Source organism: Mobula hypostoma, chromosome 6 (genome assembly GCF_963921235.1).
Source record: "Mobula hypostoma chromosome 6, sMobHyp1.1, whole genome shotgun sequence".
NCBI lineage: Eukaryota > Metazoa > Chordata > Chondrichthyes > Myliobatiformes > Myliobatidae > Mobula > Mobula hypostoma.
In genome coordinates, this window is record NC_086102.1 from 111,842,215 (window position 1) to 111,863,298 (window position 21,084).

A 21,084-nucleotide genomic window follows, 5' to 3' on the forward strand; every position below is an offset into this window, starting at 1 on the left:
TCCCAGGAATAACATGCAAATGCCACACGGACAGCACCCGATGTCGGGATTGACCAGCGTCTCTGGTGCTGTGAAGCAGCAGCACTACCTGCTATTTCTTCGTGGCTCCCATATCTTCCCTTTGCCGCCTTCTCTCTATGCTCTTCACCCTCCTGTAGGGTGGGTCTAGATTGGCAGTTCCTCCTCATTTTTATTGAGAAATAAACCCTTGTAAAACCTCTTGTAAACCCCAAGCCCAACACCCTCTGAGAACTCCATGGCATCTCATCGCGGTAAACCTCAACATGGAACATAGAACATGTAACACTGAACACGGAACATAGAACATCATAGAAACAGGCCCTTCAGCCCACAATTTTGTGCTGAACTAATTAAACTAGTACCTAAAACCTAACTAAATTAATCCGTTCTGCCTACCCAAATCCATCCCACTCCATTCTCTGCACACTCATGTGTCTCTCTGAGCCTGTTAGAAGACTCTAATACACCTGACTCCACCACTACCCCTGACAGCACAATCCAGGCACCCACTGTTTAAAAAACTTACTCCTCACACCTCCTTTGAACTTACCCTGCTCAGCTCAAATGCATGCCCTCTGCCTATTAGATATTTCCACTCTGGGAGAAAGACACCAGCTATCTACTCTGGCTGTGTCTTTCATGAACCTCCCCCCTCTGCCTGCACGAGAAAACAACCAAGTTTTTCCAGCCGCTTATAGCATATGCCCTCTAATCCAGGCAGCATTCTAGTGAATGCCTTCTGCACCCTCTCCAAAGCCTCCGCATCGTTCCTGGTAATGGGGATGACCAGAACTAAACGCTATACTTCAGATATGGCCTTTGATAAAGCTGCAACTTAACTTCCCAATTCTTGAACTCAATTTCTACCAGGAATATCTCTGTTTCCTTTCATAGAAACATAGAAACCTACAGCATATTACAGGCCCTTCAGCCCACAATGTTGTGCCAACCATGTAACCTACTCTGGCTAGAATTTCCCTACCACATAGCCCTCTATCCTTCTAAGCTCCATGTTCCTGTATAGGAGCCTATTAAAAGACCCTATTGTATCCGCCTCTACCACCGTTGCTGGCAGTGCATTCCACGCACCCACACTCTCCTTTATATATAATTAGAGTAAATCTACCCAGGCCTCACCAGCTGCCTCCACAATGCCCTCATCTGCCTGCTTCATTCCTTCAACCCACCCAGAAATGGATGGCTATATGCCATTGGGTAGTATTTTCCGGAGTGTATATTAAGGGTTCCCCACCCTCCCTTCACATCGATTTGGTTCCAGCTGGCATGCAGTTATTTGAGATATTGCTGCCTCATTGTCTTTTTGAGCACTATCTTTGCTTTCTTGAACTTTACCCCCCTCTGATCAAGCCTCTCCCCTGAGCTCACACGTACATTGAGCCACCTCTAGGGTCACAGGTGCGGCTCTGGGGTCACTTCGGGCAAAGGCACCCTCAGTGGTGCTTGTAACTCAGAAGGCAGGAAGATTCGAGCCGCTGGTCTGGCTATTATCCACCCGGACTCCGCCCGCACCCATGTCTGCCATGCCTGGTTTCACCTTATCTGACCTGACGAGCAGCACCTCGCTCCCACTGACTCGAGCTGCCCATCCCTTCGGCCTGGCATCCAGTGTTAGCATGCACCGACTCATCACTTGGGCGAACTTGACTCTGATTGGCTTGGATTTATTTTTTTGGCCTTAGCTGGTCTGCCTTGGATTATTAATCTACTGATGCCATAGGACAATTACAGCAAAGACGGAGGCCATTTGGCCTATTGTATCCATACTGACTCTTTTCTAGTCCAATTCAATTCCGCCAACCAGCCCTTTCTCCAGGGTATGCAGATTTTCCTAACCCTGTACAAATCCAATTCCCTCATCAAGGCCACGGTGATACCTTCCTCCACCCTGAAGATTCAGACATAGAACGTTACAGCACATTACAGGCCCTTTAGAGCAGGATGTTCTGCCAATACTTTAACCTACTCCAAGATCAATCTAACCCTTCACTCCTACATGTCCTTTCCATTTTCTATCATCTATATGCCTATTTAAGAGTCTCTCATATATCCCTAATGTATCTGCCTCTACCACCACCCCTGGCAGGGCGTTCTACACACCCACAACTCTCTCGCCCACCATATTAAAATTTACCTCTGACATCCCCCTATACTCTCCTCCAATCACTTTAAAATTCTGCCCTCTCATATTAGCCATCCCCACCCTGGGAAAATGTCTCTTGCTGTCCACTTGATCTTTGCCTCTTATCATCTTGTACACCTCTATCAAGTCACCTTATTCTCCTTCACTCTAAACAGATAAGCCCGAGTTTACTCAACCTATCCTCAGAAAACATGTTCTCTAATCCAGGGAGCAGTTCGAAACCTTCCACATCCTTCCTATAACTCATGGCTCTTGAAATCAATCCCCCGACTATCGAAGGCCAACACACTATACATCTTCTTAACCACCCTATCAACCTGCATGGCAACTTTGAGGGACCTACGGACGTGGACCCCAAGGGCCTCCTTGTAGAGTGGTGGGCAATAGCCAACCAAAGAGGTAGATTCTGATTCTGGACACCAAGCACCATCAGAGAGTTGAAGCTTAGCATTTCAGATTTATTTATCACATGTACATTGAGACATGCAGTGAAACACATTGCTTGTGTCAACAGCCAACACAACATAATGACATAGAGCTTGCAAGTCTTGCCACACATTCCAGTCCCAACATAGCAGGTCCATAATACTCAGAAGAACAACACAAGCAACAACAAAACAACCAATCACCTTTACCCTCGCCTTTCTCCAAATTTCCCTCACCATGTATAAATCCAATTCCCTCTTTAAGGCCACAATGATACCCACCTCCACCTCATCTACAGGTGGTACCTTCCAGTTTCCCAACAAAATCTACGTAAAATAATTTTCCCCATCTCATTCTTCATTCTCTTCACCAATTATCTCTTCTTCTGGCCTAGAGAAGCCTGTAGGCCTGTAGATGGAGTTAGGCTAGACCTGAAAGGCTTAGATAGAGTGGACGTGGAGAGGGTGTTTCCTATAGTGGGAGAGTCTAGGAGCAAAGGGCACAGCTGCAGAATAGAAACACATATCTTTAGAACAGAGCTGAGGAGGAATTTATCTGGCCAGAGAGCAGTGAATCTGTGGAATCTATTGCAATGGATGGTTGTTGAGGCCAAGTCATTACAGCAGAGGTTGAGAAGCTCTTGATTAGTAAGGGCGTTGAAGGTTATGGGGAGAAGGCAGGAGAATGGGGTTGAAGGGGATAATAAATCAGCAATGATGGAATGGAAGAGCAGACTCGATGGGCCAAATGGCCTAATTCTGCTGCTATGTCTTATGGTTTTACAAGGCTATCTCTTGCTCTCCTACAGGCCAAAGAATAAAGCCCAAGCATGGCCAACCTCTCCCTATATTCAAAACTTCTAGTCCTGACAACATCCTTGTAAATGTTTACCTCATTCTTCCAAGCTCAACCTCGTCATTTCCATAACAGGGTGACTAAAGCTGCTGACAGTACTCCAAATATGGCCCCACCAACAGCCTATGCAACATTCCTACTCCTATACTCTGACAGTTATGGTGGGCGTGGGAATTTATACTCAGGGATGAGAAAAACGAAGACTCTAAACTGGGGTCTGAGTCACAATGTGCCTCCTGAGCCTGATCTCTGAGATGAGTAAGCAGAGCAGTCACTACACAGACAGTAACCCGTCACGAACAGCAGACGCAGCCTTCATTCCCCAGGAGAGCCCAATGATACTTACAGGATCAGCCTGATTCACCGTATGTTTGTGGTCTTCGGTTGCTATAGCCCAACCACTTCAAGGTTTGACGTGTTGTGTTTAGAGATGCTTTTCTGCACACCACTGTTGCAACACATAGCTATTTGAGTTACTGTAGCCTTCCTGTCAGCTTGAATCAATCTGGCCATTTTCCTCTGACTTCCCTCATTAACAAGATGATTTCACTCCCAGAAACACTAGATGTTTTTTTTTGTTTTCTGCACCATTCTCTGTAAACTCTGGAGACTGCTGTGCGTAAAAATCCCAGGAGATCTGCAGTTTCTGAGATACTCAAACCTCTCCCCTTCCAACTATCCTCCTTCCCCTCCCCCCACCTTTTTATTCCGGGCATCTTCCCCCTTCCTTTTCAGTCCTGAAGAAGGTTCTCTTCCCGAAATGTCGACTGTTAATTCTTTTCCATAGATGCTGCCTGACCTGCTGAGTTCCTCCAGCATTTTGTGTCTGTTGCTCAAACAATCATCAACAATCAAAGTCACTTCAATCACATTTCTTCCCCATTCTGAAGTTTGGTCTGAACAACAACTGAACCTCTTGACCATGTCTGCCTGCTTTTATGTGCTAAAATGCTGCCACGTGATTGGCTGCTCAGATATTCACATCAATGAGCAGCAGTTCGGGTGTACCTAATAAAGTGGCCTCTGACTGTACACTAACATGCATTAGGAATTTGATGTGGTGTGTTGGTAAGATGTGCAAAAATCAGAACAATATTCAATTATTATCAAGAACAAAGAAATGCAATGCCGTGACTGGGTGATGGAGTGGGGTGGGGGTGGGGGGTCTAACTGGAATGGTTGATCAGACTAACTGGCTGAGGGAAGATGAATTGAAGTTTTTGTTTTAATAGCTCTATAGCAACTTGCAGAAGGGAGCTTTTGGAAAAGGCAGTTTGCAGGGCGGATAGTGTCCACAATGAGCTTTCCTGCCCACTCCTTTGTCCTGGACACATACCAGTCCTGCAGTGACGGTGGACTGCAACTGATAGCTTCTTCTGCTGACCTGACAGTCTGCTGCGGTTTTAATCTAGTGTGAACGGGGCCTGCAGCAAACCAGGCAGTACTGGCTGATGTAAAGATGCTCTCTGCTGAGCCTTTTAGTCAGTGAAGGAGAGGTTGTTCTCCGACAGGAGGTCCTGTGAAATGATAATGCAGTGGAAGCAGAATGCTGAAATTGTGCTAATTATAGAGTTGTTGATGATCAGTGAGTGGGTGGAGAATAATCCTTGTCCGTTCCTTTACCTTCAACTTTTAACCCTTCGTGTTTGTTCACCTGCCCCCTACCGAGATGGCAGCCGCTCTCTAGAAATTCAACTCTTACAGTCAGGGAATCAGAAACAGAACTGATGTTCCATGCTCAGTACAGCAGAGGAACAGGCCCTTCGGGCCATCATGTATGGGCAAGCATAAAGCCGTTATGTGCTCCATATCACAAAGTCCTCCAGCATTTTGTGTTTCCCTCAGCAGTTGTGTGTCAAGGTGAAGGCTGGGTCCGAGAGTTCGCCACGGTGGCTCAGTGGATACAGCCAATGCCTCACAGTTCCAGAGACATGAGTTCGATCCCAAACTCGGTGTTGTCTGAGTGGAGTTTGCATGCTCTCCATGTGACCACCTGGGTTTGGCCACTGTGTGTTGTCCCTGGTTCAAAGTTCAATGTAGATATACTATCAAAGTACTTATAGCAGTAAGTCACCATAAACTACGTTGAGATTCATTTTGTTGCAGGCATTCACAGGAAAAATAATAGAATTTATACACGAAGACTGACCAACAACCAATGTGCAAAAGAAGACAAACTGTGCAAATAAGGTAAATAGTATTGAGTTGGGGAGTCCTTGAAAGTGAGTCAGTAGGTTGTGAAATCAGATCAGAGTTGTGGTGAGTGAAGTTACCCAGGCCAGTTCAGGAGCCTGATGGTTGGAGGGTAACAACTATTCCTGAACCTGGTCTGGTGGGACCCAAGGCTCATTGTGGTGAGTGAAGTTATGCACACTGGTTCAGGAGCCTGGTGGTTGTAGGGTAATAACTGTTCCTGAACCTGATGGTGTCTCTCCATTCGCTACATGTCTATGTGTTTGTCGCAAAGCCCCTTGAATATCACTACCATATCTGTTCCCTTCCCACCTCTGGGCACCATTTCAGGGAGCCACCACCCTCTATGAAACAAAAATCATTTAGACTTTATGGGTGACATGGTAGCCCAGCAGTTAGCATAACACTTCACAGTGCCCGCAACTGGGGTTCACACTGTCTGCGAGGAGTTTGCACATTCACGAGTGTTTTCTCTGGGTTCCACAGTTTCCTCCCACACTCCAAAGATGTACGGGTTAGGGTTAGTGAGTTGCAAGCAGGCTATGGTTTCACCGGACTGTGCTGGTCGTTGATGCAAATGTTGCATTTCACTGTGTGTTTTGATGCTACGATATTCATGTGACAGATAAAGCTAATGTTAATCTAATTTTATCATAATCTATGCCCTGTAGTAATTGAAATTTCTACCCTGGAAAAAAGGTTCTGTCTGTGCCTCAAATAATTTTATACACTTCTATCTGATCTCCCCTCAGCCTCCGCTGTTCCAGAGAAAACAAACCAGGTTTGACCAGCCTCTCGTTACAGCTTTCTGCCTCTAGTGCAGGCAGGATCCTACTGAAGCTCTTCTGCTCCCTCTCCATTGCCTCGATATCATTCCGCTAAGTCCAACTACATGTTTGCAGGTAAAGCCATGATAGAAAGCCAGATCTGCAATAACTACCAGATTGAGTACAGGAAGGAGATAGAGGGCTTGTGACATGGTGACATAACAACAACCAAGACCTTCAGAGGCAGCAAAACAAAACAGCTGGTCGTTGAGGCAGAGTACACGCCCCCATAGCTATCAATGGTGTAGAAGTTGAGAAGGCTGAGAGCTTCAGGTTCCTAGGAGTGAGCATCACTTGTCCTGGTCCAACCACATTGACACTATGGCCAGAAAAGTTCACCAACACCTCAACTTCCTCAGGAGGCTGAGGAGGTTTGTCACGCTGCACAGAAGTCTACAGGTGCATCACAGAGAGCATCCTACCTGGGCACATCACGGCCTGTACAGCAACTGCTCTGCCCAAGGTCATAGGGAACTGCCGAGTGATGTGGACACAGTTCAGCACGTCACAGGAACCAGCCTCCCCTCCATGGACTCTGACTACACTGCCTGATGCCTCGGTAAAGTAATCAAAGAGCCCACCCACACGGACATTCTCTCTTCTCCTCTCTCCCATCGAGCTGAAGATGCAAAATCCCTGGAAACATGTACCACCAGGCTCAAAAACAGCTTCCGCCCCACTGTTGTAAGATTATTGAAAAGTCCCCTAGTACAGTAAGTTGATTCTTGACCTCACAATCTACCTCATTATGATCTTGCACCTTATTGTCTGTCCGCTCTGCTCTTTCTCTGTTGCTGTAACACTTTATTCTGCACTCTGCTATTTGTGGTTACCCTATACTAACTCCATGCACTTATGTCCTGTAATCTTCCGTATGGATGGCATGCAAAAGAAAGCTTATTATCTGTTTGCACTGCAGTTTCTTTGCAACTGTAACACTTCATTTTGTGCTCTGTTATTGATTTCCCTTGTTCTACCTCAGTGCACTGTGTGGTTATTTTATCTGTACGAACAGCATGCAAGACAAGATTTTTACTGTATCTCAGTACGTTTGACAATGCTACACCGATTCCAATTCTGCTTCTAATCTGAAACTCACAGGCACAGTCAAATTGACTTCACCTCGTTATAAGGACGTGGAAGCTTTGGAGCGAGTGTAATGCTGCCTAGATTAGGTCAAAGGTAGGTTTATTACACAGAGAGTGGTGGGTGTTGAACATCCTGCCAGGGGGTGGTGGTAAAGGACAATACATTAGGGACATTTAACAGACTCTTAGATAGGTACATGAATATGTGGGAGAGAAGGGTTAGACTGATGTTAGAGTATGGTAAAAGGTCAGCACAACATTGTGCACCAAAGGGCAGTAGTGTTCTATGTTCTACATTATTGTGGCCTTGGACTTTATTGTCTATCTGCACTGCACCTTCTCTGTGACCTTGACACTTCATTCTACATTATTATTGTCCTATCTCAATGCAATGGGTCATGTATTGATCTATCTGGACAGCATGCCAGACAAGATTTTCCCTGTACCCTGGTATTCGTGACAATAATAAACCAATTCCAACCTGAAACGTACAGGCATAGTCAACTTTATTTCAGTGTTTCTCTGTCTCCTGTCTCTGCTGGGTGCATCTCAGCCTGGTGTCACGCTAGTTATAAAGCAGATTGTCCCTAGCACATGTTCACCCAGATGAAAAACATCTGGATGGACAGAGGGCTGTTTGACAGCTCAGGTGCGGGACACCACTGTACAACAGACTGAGGTGGGAGGCGTGCATGATGCCACGAGTGGAGCGGGGATTTCATGAGTGACTAATGTGTTATTGTGTACAATAAACATGCATTTTTTGCAGGGCCATGTTTCTCCATTGTCTCTGCCAAGGTTCCACACCCAGCAATGTTCACTCCAAGTTATTTTGGCAGCCAGAGAATCTCTTAAAAATGAGCAAAGACCTCAGGCTCAGAAGGGTTGAGTCATTGTCCACTGCGTTGTCCCCACCCCTCCTGACCACTTCTCCTTTTATCAAGGAACATCTGGTTGGGTTTGGAGACTTTAGCTCAGAAACTGAATCTATTGATATGTAACTGCAATCTGCAAATTGATTTTCCATGGGTTAGGTGGTGCTGAGCACTTTCCCTGCTACCTGTCACACACCTGACGATGTTAACTCTGCTTCTGCCTCTCCTGTTATCAGCCGAGGCTTCGAATACAACCAACGGCCATTCTGTTGTACAGCCACAACACAACTGGAGTCTGGGTATGTCACCAAAAACTCCCAACAGATTTCTGCAGATGGACAGCATTACTGCCTGGTATGGAGTCTCCACTGCACAGAACTGGAAAAATCTGCGGAGATGAGCAAATGAAGCCAGTTCCATCATGGGCTCCAGCCTCCCCAGTATCAAGGGCCGTCTTCAAAATGCGATGACTCACCAAGACAGCATCCAACATTAAGAACCCCATCACCCAGGACATGCCCTCTTCTCATTACTACCATCGAGGCAAAGGTACAGGAGCCTAAAGACACACACTCAATGTTTTAGGAACAGCTTCTTCCCCTCTGCCATCAGATTTTTGAAGGGTCCATGAAACCATGAACACTACCTCATTATTTTTGCTCTCTTTTTTCACTACTTAAATTTTTAATTTAAATTTTTTTCTTATTTCTTATTATAGTCTTTTATGTATTGCACTCTAGTGCTGCCATGAAACACAAGATTTCACAACACACATCGGCAATAGTAAACCTGATTCTGATTCTAATTCTGTTCTCCCTGTGACAGCATGGGTTTCCTCCAGTGTTCTCAGTTCCTCACACATCCAAAGGATGTACAGCAGTATTCCAGCACATCAGCTTTATCCGACACAGGAACATCGAAGCAAACTGTGGGATGCGACATTTTGCATCAGATCAAATCTTCCAGTGGCCACACATTTTAATTCCACGTCCCATTCCCATTCTGATATGTCTATCCACGGCCTCCTCTACTGTAAAGATGAAGCCACACTCAGGTTGGAGGAACAACACCTTATATTCCGTCTGGGTAGCCTCCAACCTGATGGCATGAACATTGACTTCTCTAACTTCCACTAATGCCCCACCTCCCCTCGTACCCCATCTGTTATTTATTTATATACACACATTCTTTTTCTCTCTCTCCTTTTTCTCCCTCTGTCCCTCTGACTATACCCCTTGCCCATCCTCTGGGTTTTTCCCTCCCTCCCCCTTTTCCTTCTCCCTGGATCTCCTGTCCCATGATCCTCTCATATCCCTTTTGCCAATCACCTGTCCAGCTCTTGGCTCCATCCCTCCCCCTCCTGTCTTCTCCTATCATTTCGGATCTCCCCCTCCCCCTCACACTTTCAAATCTCTTACTCACTCTTCCTTCAGTTAGTCCTGACGAAGGGTCTCGGCCTGAAACGTCGACTGTACCTCTTCCTAGAGATGCTGCCTGGCCTGCTGCGTTCACCAGCAACTTTGATGTGTGTTGCAAATCAGCGAGGATCGTGCTAGGGCAGCCCTCAAGTGTCGCCACGCTTCCGGCGCCAACGTAGCGCGCCGCAACTTACTAACCCCAACCCGTACGTCTTCGGAATGTGGAAGGAAACCCATGAACCTACAAACCCCTTACAGACGGGTGATTGCAGGTGCCCTAATACTTACCCCTCCATGCCACCCTATATTCATAGTCATATAGCACAGAAACAGGTCCTATGGCCCAATTAATTGACAGCTGACCAAGACGCCCATCCAAGTTCGTCTCGTTCAGCTATATTAGGTCCAAATCCTACTAAACTTTTCCTATCCATGTACCTGTCAAAGAACCTTTTAAATGTTGTTAATGTACCTGCCTCTACCACTTTCTCTATCAGCTCATTCCATATGTGAACTACCTTCAGGGTGAAAAAGTTCTCCTTCAGATTCCTACTAATTCTTCGTTGTCTCAGCTTAAACCTATGTCCTCTTGTTCTTGATTCCCCAGCCCTGGGAAAAATTCCTATTTATGCCCCTTATCATTCTATACAGCTCTATAAGATCAACTCTCAGTCTCCTGTGCACCAAGGAAAATATCCCAGCCTGACCAACCTCTCCCTATACCTCGTGTCCAGTCAATATCCTCATAAACCTTCTCTGCATTCTGTTCAGCTCAACAGCATCTTTCCTACAACAGGGTGACCAAAACTCAGCAGCATTCTGCAAGTGCAACACCATACAACTTTAGGATAACCTCCCAACTCCTTTACACAATGCTCTGATTAATGAGGACCAGCGTGCCAAAAGCCTTCGTCACCACTGTTTCTACCTGTGACTCTACCTTCTGGAAACCATGTACCTGAACCCCAATGTCCCTCTGTTCTGCAACACTTCCCAGAGCCTTGCAATTCAGTGTGAAAGTTCTACCTTGGTTTGACTTTCATAAATGCAACACCTTGCCTTTATTTGAATATGCACACCCTTGGCCCACTGTGATCTTTAAAATCCATCTTCCCTGTCTGTGACATCACCAATTTTGTGTTGTCTGCAAACTTAATATCCTCAGCACTGGGGCTCCACAAGATTGCACCCTCAGCCCCCAGCTCTACTCCCTGTACACTCACGACTATGTGGACGGATTCTGCTCAAATCCCATCTGCAAGTTTGCAGATGATGCCACCAAAGTGGGATACATATCTTGGATGCCAAGATGAGTCAGAGCAGTACAGGAAGGAGATAGAGAGTTAGTAACACCGTGTCATGACAATGACCTTTCTGTCAATGCAAACAAAACAACAGAGCTGGTCATTGACTTCAGGAGGGGGGGAGGTTTGAAGAAGAGAGAAGTTCCTAGGAGTGAACATCACCAACAGCCTGACCAGGTCCAGGCATGTTGACACCACGGCCAAGGAAGTTTGTCAATCATCTATCCCTCAAGAGGATAGAGAAAAATGGTCACATACCTGTGGACAACTCTTACCAGTTTTAATCGAGGTAACATGCTGTCCAGATGCATCACGGCCTGCTACCTCAACTGCTCTGCCTGGGACCACAAAAAACTGCAGAGAGTTGTGGACACAGCTCAGCTCATCACAGGAATAGCCTCCCCTCCATGGGCTCTGTCTACACTTCCCACTGCCTTAATGAAGTGGCCAACATAATCAAAAATTCTACCCATCTCAGACGTTCTTTCATACTCCCTTCTCACATTGGACAGAAGATACAACAGTTTGAAAGCACGGGCCACCAGCTTCAAGAGCAGCTTCTATCCTGCTGTTATAAGACTATTGAATGATTCCCCCAGTAGATAAGATGGACTCTTGACTTCACAGTCCAACTTGTTATGTCCTTGCACCTGATTGATTACCTGCACTGCACCTTCTCTGCAACTGTTACACTTTATCTGCATCCTGTTATTGTTTTCCCTTGTTCAACCATGTTACACCGTGTAATGATTTGATCTGTAGAAACAGCAAGCAAGAAAAGCTGTTCACTGTATCTGGGTACATATGACAACAATAAACCAATCCCAAGTCTCATCTTTCAGAGAGGCACCACTAGCCTGATCTCCCAGCAGGACATATTTTCCCCACTGGTTGTTTATCAGTTTTGATGCATCGTTTTCATAAAATCTGCTGTGTTTCTTTACTTTCCTGCAAATGATATATATGTACTTTGCTAACAAATATACTTTGAATTTGAACATCAGCCTCATTTCAGAGTAGAATGTCCCAATAAAGAACTACCCATGTCCACTCCCAGGGATCTACCATGTACCTCTAGGTCTTTCTCTTCTAGAATACGAATACATTACTTCACATTGGTCTGAGTTGAATGGCACCTGACATTTATTTCTTTGTTTCCCAGTTGATCTAAATCCTTCACTGTCCAGCATGCCACTGATTTTGCTGTCACCTACAAACTTATTAACCATTGCTACCTACATTCTCTTCCTCATCAAACAACAGTGGGCCCAGCAGCAATCCCTGTGGCACACTACAGGTCACAGGCCTGCAGTCAGAGAAATATTTCTCCACTGCCACCCTCTGACCCCTTCCACCCAACCAATCTTGTATTCAACTGTCCGGTGATCTCACCTACTGGACAAGCCATCTAGAGAATGTTTATGAAAGGCTTTGCTAAAGTCCATGTAGATGGCGTCTACCACTCTGCCCTCATCAACCTTCTTGGTCAGCTCTTCAGAAGCTCAATCAGACGCGGCTCTGTAAAACCTTGGTTGGACCACGGTTGGAGTGTTGTGTTCGGTTCTGGTCACCTCGTTACAGGAAGGATGTGCGAGCTTTAGAGATGGTGCAGTGGAGATTCACCAGGATGCTGCCTGGATTACAGAGTATGACTCGTGAAGGAGAGGTGAGCAAGCGAGGGCTTTTCTCTTTGGAGCGAAGGAGGATGACAGATGACTTGATGGAGGTGTACAAGATGATAGAAGTTGTAGCTGGAGTGGACAGCCAGAGACATTTTCCCAGGGTGGAAATGCCGAATACAAGGGGGGCATAATTTTTAAGTGATTGGAGGAAAGTATAGCAGGGATGTCAGAGGTAAGTATTTTACACAGAGGGTGATAGGTGTGTGGTTATGGTAGAGGGAGATACATTAGGGACATTTAAGAAACTCTTAGATAGGCACATGGTTGATAGATAAATGGCGTGCTACGCTGGAGGGAAGGGTTGGATTGATCTTGGAGTAGGTTAAAGGGTTGGCACAACAACGAGGGCCGAAGGGCCTGTCCTGAGCTGTACTGTTCTATGTTCTACTAAATTTGTGAAACATGATATTCCATGCACAAAGCTATTCCGCCTTTCCCAAATTAAATAGATCCTGATCCTCAGAATCCCTCCAGTGCCTTCCCCACCACTGAAGTGAGGCTCACTGATTCTGATACCGAGGCCCGCCTGTGTCTCCTGGAAGCAATGCTGCAGTGAGAATCCGACAGCGCACGGTGTCCAGGAATTGTTAGGATCTCTTCTCCTGACTGGTCTTTGGCAGAATGCTACTGACTCACATCAGGGAATGCAAGAAGGCCTCCCACTGGCACAGTGATTGTTTGATCACTCAACCAGCCAGCTCACAACCCTGACCTCCTGCCACAACGTGACGGGCTTCAGAGCCAATGCTCTGCCAGGAAGCTGTTTCTGATCAGCTGTAGACCGGTACCAGGGCTGCCACCACACCCTGTGTCTGGGAGTCAACAGGATTTATCAGAGTTTGCAAGAGACTGGTCGCACAGAGGTAGTAAATGTGGCCACAAGCTCAGTACTGCCACTCTCATCCAATTCGTGTTACCGAGAAAGAACATCAATGGCCTTTTCTCCACCTCATTACCAGTGCTCCAGATTTGAGAGATCAGTCCTCACTCCCTCAGACTGTCAGACCCCACCCTGCCTATGGGACTTTACAGAGTCATTGTTTAGTCAGGGTGAAGGTCACGGTGAACTGAACAGTTATTTGAGGTGAGGGTCAGTATCTGCAAATCCTTAGCACTGCTGTTCATTCAGTAAGGAAAAGATCCTCTTGTATGTATGTTTGACATTTATCGCTTGTTATCTGGGATCAGCCAAACTGTACTTGTGGGAAACAAGATGTAACTGATCGCAATCTGCTTTGTGGTAACTGTTCTTCTACGGACGTGATTAGCCCTGATTAGAGATTACTGAAACATGTGTGAGATCCAGGCAGCAGCAGACGGCTTTCTACTCAGGCAAGGACGGAATTCACCCGGCTGTTGAGAAGTTTGTTCATGGGAAGAGGCCAAACAGGCTGGTCTTGTTTTCACTGCAGTGAAGGAGGCCGAGGGGAGACCAGACAGAAGTGAGTAAGATTACGAGAGGAAGAAGAGGATATGTAATCATAAACACAAGAGATTCTGCAGATACTGGAAATCTAGGGTAACACACACAAAATGCTGGAGGAACTCAGCAGGGCAGACAGCCCTATGGAGGGAAACAAACTTTCAGGCCAAAATAGAACAAGGTATATAAGCAACACACATAAAAGTTGCTGGTGAATGCAGCAGGCCAGAAAGCATCTCTAGGAAGAGGTACAGTCGACCTTTTGGGCCGAGACCCTTCGTCAGGACTAACTGAAAGAAGAGCTAGTAAGAGATTTGAAAGTGGGAGGGGGAGGGGGAGATCCAAAATGGAGCCAAGAGCTGGACTGGCAAAAGGGATACGAGAGGATCATGGGACAGGAGGCCTAGGGAGAAAGAAAGAAGGGGGGGAGGGAAAGCCCAGAGGATGGGCAAGGGGTATAGTGAGAGGGACAGAAGGAGAAAAAGGAGAGAGAGAAAAAGAACGTGTGTGTATAAATAAATAAATAAACAAACAAACAAACAAACAAATAAATAAATAATGGATGGGGTACGAAGGAGAGGTGGGGCATTAATGGAAGTTAGAGAAGTCAATGTTCATGCCATTAGGTTGGAGGCTACCCAAATGGAATATAAGGTATTGTTCCTCCAACCTGAGTGTGGCTTCATCTTTACAGTAGAGGAGGCCGTGGATAGACAGAATGGAAATAGGACGTGGAATTAAAATGTGTAGCCACTGAGAGATCCTGCTTTCTCTGGTGGACAGAGCGTAGGTGTTCAGCGAAATGGTCTCCCAGTCTGAGTCGGATCTCGCCAATATATAGAAGGCCGCATCGGGAGCACCGGACACAGTATATCACCCCAACTGACTCACAGGTGAAGTGTCGCCTCACCTGGAAGGACTGTCTTTCCCATGAGACTCTCTTTCCCATGGATGGGGTATCGAAATCATTGGCTATTTATTGACTGTTGATCATAAGGAACTTTAATGGGCGTTGAGATTTTTTACAGCTGTACAATGTATCTGTAGAACAGAGAACAGTACAGGCCCTTCAGCCCACAATGCTGCACCGACCTTTTCACCTACTCCAAGAGTAATCTTACTATTCTCTCTCGTATAGACCTCCATTTTTCTTTCATCCATGTGACTATCTAAGAGTCTCTTATAATGTCCCTAATGCATCTGCCTCTCCCACCACCCCTGGCAGCACGTTCCACACACCAATTGATCTATGCCTCATTGCTTGGCTACCTCTGACTCATCATCCTTTGCTCCATCAAGAAAAGATCTATCTTGTGCAACCTTTCCTCATAAGTCATGCTCTCCAATCCAGGAAGCATCCTGGTAAATCTCCTCTGCATCTTCTCTAAAGCTTCCACATCCTTCCTAAAATGAGGTGACCAGAACTGAACACAATACTCAAGTGTGGTCTAACCAGAGTTTTAAAGAGCTACAACATTACTCGTGGTTCTGGAACTCAATCCTCTAACTAATGAAGGCTGACACACAATACACCTTCTTAACCACCCTGGCAGCTTGCTGGACAGCTCTGAGGGATCTATGAACTTGACCACAAGGTTTTTCTGTTTCTCCATACTGGTGGTGAGACTGGAATATTGCAATTCTGGCAATTCCAGATGACAGGCGATAAACGTCAAACATACATACAAACAGATCCTTTCTTTGCTGAATAAACAGCAGTACTAAAGAGTTGCAGATGCTGACCGTATTTAGCAAGGACAGGACTAAGCTGGAGAGGTGCAGGAAAGTTTCACAGGAACTTAGCTGCAACTGGAGGACTTAAGTTATGAGAAGCTGGGACTGCAGAGCAATGGGGAATGAGAGGAGGACTAATACAGTTTTATAAAAACCATGAATCACAGAGTCATAGAACAGTACAGTGCAGAAACAGGCTCTTCAACCCATCTAGTCCATGCTGAACTGTTACTTTGCCTTGTCCCATCAACCCTCACCTGGACTACACCCTCTACGGTTGAGGAAGATTGGTATGGGCACCCAGGTCCTAAGAACTTTCTACAGGGGCACAATTGAGAGCATCCTGACTGGCTGCATCACTGCCTGGTATGGGAACTGTACCTCCCTCCGCAGGACTCTGCAGAGAGTGGTGCGGACAGCCCAGTGCATCTGTAGTTGTGAACTTCCCATGATTCAGGACATTTACAAAGACAGGTGTGAAGAAAGGGCCCAAAGGATCATTAGGGACCCTAGACACCCCAACCATGGTCTATTCCAACTGCTACCATCCAGGAAACGGTACCACAGGATAAAAGCCAGCAGCAACAGGCTCCAGGACAGCTCCTTCCACCAGGCCATCAGACTGATTAACTCACGCTGACTTAAGTGTATTTCTATGTTAGATTGACTGTTCTATTTATCATAAATTATTACAAATTACTATGATTGCACATTGCACATTTAGATGGAAACGTAACATAAAGATTTTTACTCCTCATGTATGTGAAGGATGGAAGAAATAGCCAATTCAGTTCACTATACCCCTCCCATCTATCCAAGCTTCTCTTAAATGTTGAAATCAAACCTGCATCTACCATTTCCACTGGCAGCTCATTTCACACTCACAACACCTTCTCAGTGAAGAAGTTTCCCCTTAATGTTTCACCTTTCACCCTGAGCCTATGACCTCCAGTTCTCATCCCACCTATCCTCAGTGGAAAAAGCCTGCTTGCATTAACCCTATCTATACCCCTCATAATTTTGTATACTTCAATCAAATCTCCCCTCATTCTCCTACACTCTAGGGAATAAGCACGGAACACAGAACATCTAAAATAGAAATCCACAGCACATTACAGGCCCTTCGGCCCTCAATATTGTGCTGATCATGTAACCTACACTAGAAGCTGCCTAGAATTTCTCTAGTGCATAGCCCTCTATTTTTCTAAGCTCCATGTACATATCTAAGAGTCTCTTAAAAGATCCTATTGTATCCGCCTCCACCACCATCGCCAGCAGTGCATTCCATGCACCCACCACTCTGTGTGTGGAAAACTTACCCCTGACATCCCCTCGGTACCTATTTCCAAGCACCTTAAAACTATGCCCACTACTGTTAGCCATTTCAGCCCTCGGGAAAAGCCTCTGACTATCCACACGATCAATGCCTCTCATCACCTTATACACCTCTATCAGGTCACCTCTCATCCTCTGTTGCTCCAAGGAGAAAAGGCCGAGTTCACTCAACCTATTCTCATAAAGCACATTCTCCAACCCAGGCAACATCTTTGTAAATCTCCTCTGCACTCTCTCTATAGTTTCCACATCCTTCCTGTAGTGAGGTGACCAGAACTAAATGCAGTCCCCCAAGTGGGGTCTGACCAGGGTCCTATATAGCTGTAACATTACCTCTTGGCTACTAAACTCAATCCCATGGTTGATGAATGCCAACACACCGTACGCCTTCTTAACAACACTGTCAACCTGCGCAGCAGCTTTGAGTGTCCAATGGACTCGGACCCCAAGATCTCTTTGATCTTCCACACTGCCAAGAATCTTACCATTAATATTATATTCTGCCTTCAAATTTGATCTTCCAAAATGAACCACTTCACACTTACCTGGGTGTAACTCCATCTGCCACTTCTCTGCCCACTTCTGCATTATCTTATACACCTCTAAGCTATTCAACCTTCCTCTATAACTCAGATATTCAAGTCCCAGCAACATTCTTGTAAGTTTTCTCTGAACTCTCAATCTTATTGCTATCTTTCCTGTCAGTAAGTGACCAGAACTGCACACAATACTCCATATTCAGCCTCACCAAAGTCTTATACAAATTCAGCACAACATCCCAAATGCTGTACTCAACACTTTAGTTCATTTACAACGTCCCAGGTGACCAGAATCCTCCCAGTGACAAAATCTGATCAGATTCATCTTCAGTGACCAGACCAGTCTCCTGTGACCAAAACCATCCCGGGGACTAGCTCCACCTCTAGTGACCAGGAATGTCCCCAGTGACCAGATTTACCTGCAGTGACTAGACCCGTCCCAGTGGCCAGTTTGGTGGTGATGAGTGTGGGGTGCTACAGCCTGGTAGGAAGAATGAGGAGAGATGATGTTATTCTGAGGGCACAGCGAGGGTGATGTGTTCAGTTCTGGGCCACAGCTGGAGGGAAGGTGTGAGGTTTTGGAGAAGGAGCAGACGAAACCGAAGTCAATTGATGGCAATGAATGTGGCCATTGAAACTCTAGGAATCTCCTTACCACTGGCTGAAAATTCAAAACATTTCATCTCACACCGCCCTCCCTCCAGCCCTGACCACACTGACACAAGGTGGAAACTTGAGCTTACCACTTCATAGTTCACTGGAGGCGCACACAAGGTCGAGACCTGCAAGGGAAGAGAGACGACAGATGAGGTGGGGGGGCAAATGAAGTCATCCAACGAGCCATGGTTCCTGATCATCTCGACCCTCCACAGTTCTTCGGCGGCCCTCCTGAGGAGCTGCTTTCTGCATTCCTCCAGAAGCTCCAAGAAACTGCAGAGGGTTGTTGACTCACCTCAGACCATCACAGAAACCAGTCTTCCCTCTCTGGCTCTGTCTGCACTTCATGCAGTCTTGGTAAAGCAGCCTGAGTAATTAAAAACTCCACCCAGCACAGACATTCTCTCTTTTCCCCTCTCCCATCAGGCAGAACGTACAAAAGCCTGAAAGCAGATACCACTAGGCTCAAGGACAGCTTCTACTCCGCTGTTAAGTCATTCCCTGTATGATAAGATGGGTGCTTGACCTCATGATCCACCTTGTTATGATCTTGCTCCTTATTGTTAGCCTGCACTGCACTTTTTGTCTGTAACTGCAACACTTTTGCATTGTTATAGTTTTACCTTGTTCTACCTCAATGCACTGTGCAATCAATTGATCTCTATGCACAGTATGCATGTAGCATGGTGGTACAGCTGCACGGTGGTATGTAACATAATCATTTACAAAGCCAGCAACAGATCCTCAATTGCCACCACAGTCTGGAGGGAGTTTGGACATTCTGTCCATGGTAAGGTTTCCTCAAACACTCCAAAGACAAATGGGTTTGGGTTAGTGAGTTGTGGGCATGCTACGTTGGTGCCAGAAAAGTGGCAACACTTGTGGGCTGCCCCCAGCACCTGCTCAGACTGTTGGTCGATGACACAAATGACATTTTACTGTATATTTCAGTGATTTGATATACATGCAACAAATAAGGCTGACCTTATCTTTAAGCTTCCTCTCTGCCAGCAGATTTTTGAAAGGTGCAAAAACTTGCATAAACTATTTTGCTCCCTTTTTGCACGATGTATTTTTTATTCCTTATTTTCACTTGTAGCATTTTTAATATCTTGCTCCGAAATGTTGCCACAAAACAACACATTTTACGACATTCACTCCGTGGCCACTTTATCGGGTACACCTGCTCGTTAATGCAGTTATCTCATCTGCCAATCATGAGGCAGCAACTCAATGCATAAAAGCATGCAGACACGGTCAAGAGGTTCAGTTGCTGTTCTGACCAAACAGCAGAATGGGGAAGAAATGTGATCTCGGTGACTTTGACCGTGGAATGATTGTTGGTGCCAGATGGAGTGGTTTGCGTATCTCATCAACTGTTGATCTCCTGGGATTTTCATGCACAACAGTCTCTATAGTTTACAGAGGACTGTACAAAAAATTAAAAGCATTAAGAGCAATACAGACAAAATGCTGGAGGAACTCAGCAGGTCAGGCTGCATCTGTGGAAAGAAGTAAACAGACGACATTTCAGGCCAAGACTCTTCTTCGGGAACAGGTAAGTAGCTATTCTCTGGACGAAAACACCTTGTTAATGAAAGAGGTTAGAGGAGAATGGCCAGACTGGTTCAAGCTGACAGGAAGGTGACAGTAACTCAAATTTAACTCAGTAACTCACTAACTCCAATGCACACACGTTACAACAATGGTGTGCAAAAGGTCATCTCTGAACGCATAATACACATTTGTATATCGAACCTGGAAGTGGGTGGGCTACAGCAGCAGAAGGCCACAATCACACACTCAGTGGCCATTTTATTAGGTACAGGAGGTGGCTACTGAGTGCATATCTGTGATAATAAATGGATTCCGATTAAGTTCTTCACTGCATGTCCCTGATACCAACACTTACAGTAGATGACCTGTCACTCTCAGGCTGGGAGGAGTAACGGTGTGGATCCCTCTCTGCTAGAATCCGGAGTTACTCCACCAGCAGTCCAGTGGGTCATTAGCTGGTCATCTGGTTTGAATGGCGTGGGTCCTGAAAGCAATACCAGCACTTATTGCCTATCCCTGACTGACCACACTGGGTGAGTTAGGACTCACACTGACACTAGGCCGGGCAAAAAGAAAGAAAGAAGATTAACTAAGACTTTTTTTTTAATGATTAGTTTAATTTGTCACAGGTACATCGAAACCTACAATAAATGCATAGTTTGTGTCAACGACAAGCACAATTCGAGGGTGTGCTGGGTAGCCATGCTTCCAGTGCTAACGTAACGCAGTCACAACTCACAAACCCCAACCCGGATGACTTTGGAGTGTGGGAGGAAACCAGAGCACCTGGAGGAAACCCACATGGTCACGGGCGAACATACAAACTCCTTACAGACAGCAACAGGAATTGAACCCCAATTGGTAGTCATTGATGCTATAATACACTCAGAGACCCAGTTATGAGGTACAGGAGGTATACTTGTGGTTATGGCCCCCACAGTGGTGATGGTGGGGGAGGTCTGGGATTTAGATCCAGTGACGTGAAGGGA

At 45.9% G+C, this 21,084-nt stretch overlaps 1 protein-coding gene across 7 annotated transcripts in view; it reads right to left on the reverse strand.

Annotated features, from left to right (window-relative positions):
• Positions 1-21,084, reverse strand: part of tns1b (tensin 1b) — a 392,135-nt gene that overhangs the window by 235,436 nt on the left and 135,615 nt on the right. For all 7 annotated transcript variants that reach the window (XM_063051466.1, XM_063051470.1, XM_063051471.1 and 4 more), the window contains one exon: positions 18,625-18,663. In XM_063051466.1, coding sequence (XP_062907536.1) covers positions 18,625-18,663 — 39 coding nt within the window. The remainder of the gene's footprint in view (positions 1-18,624; positions 18,664-21,084) is intronic.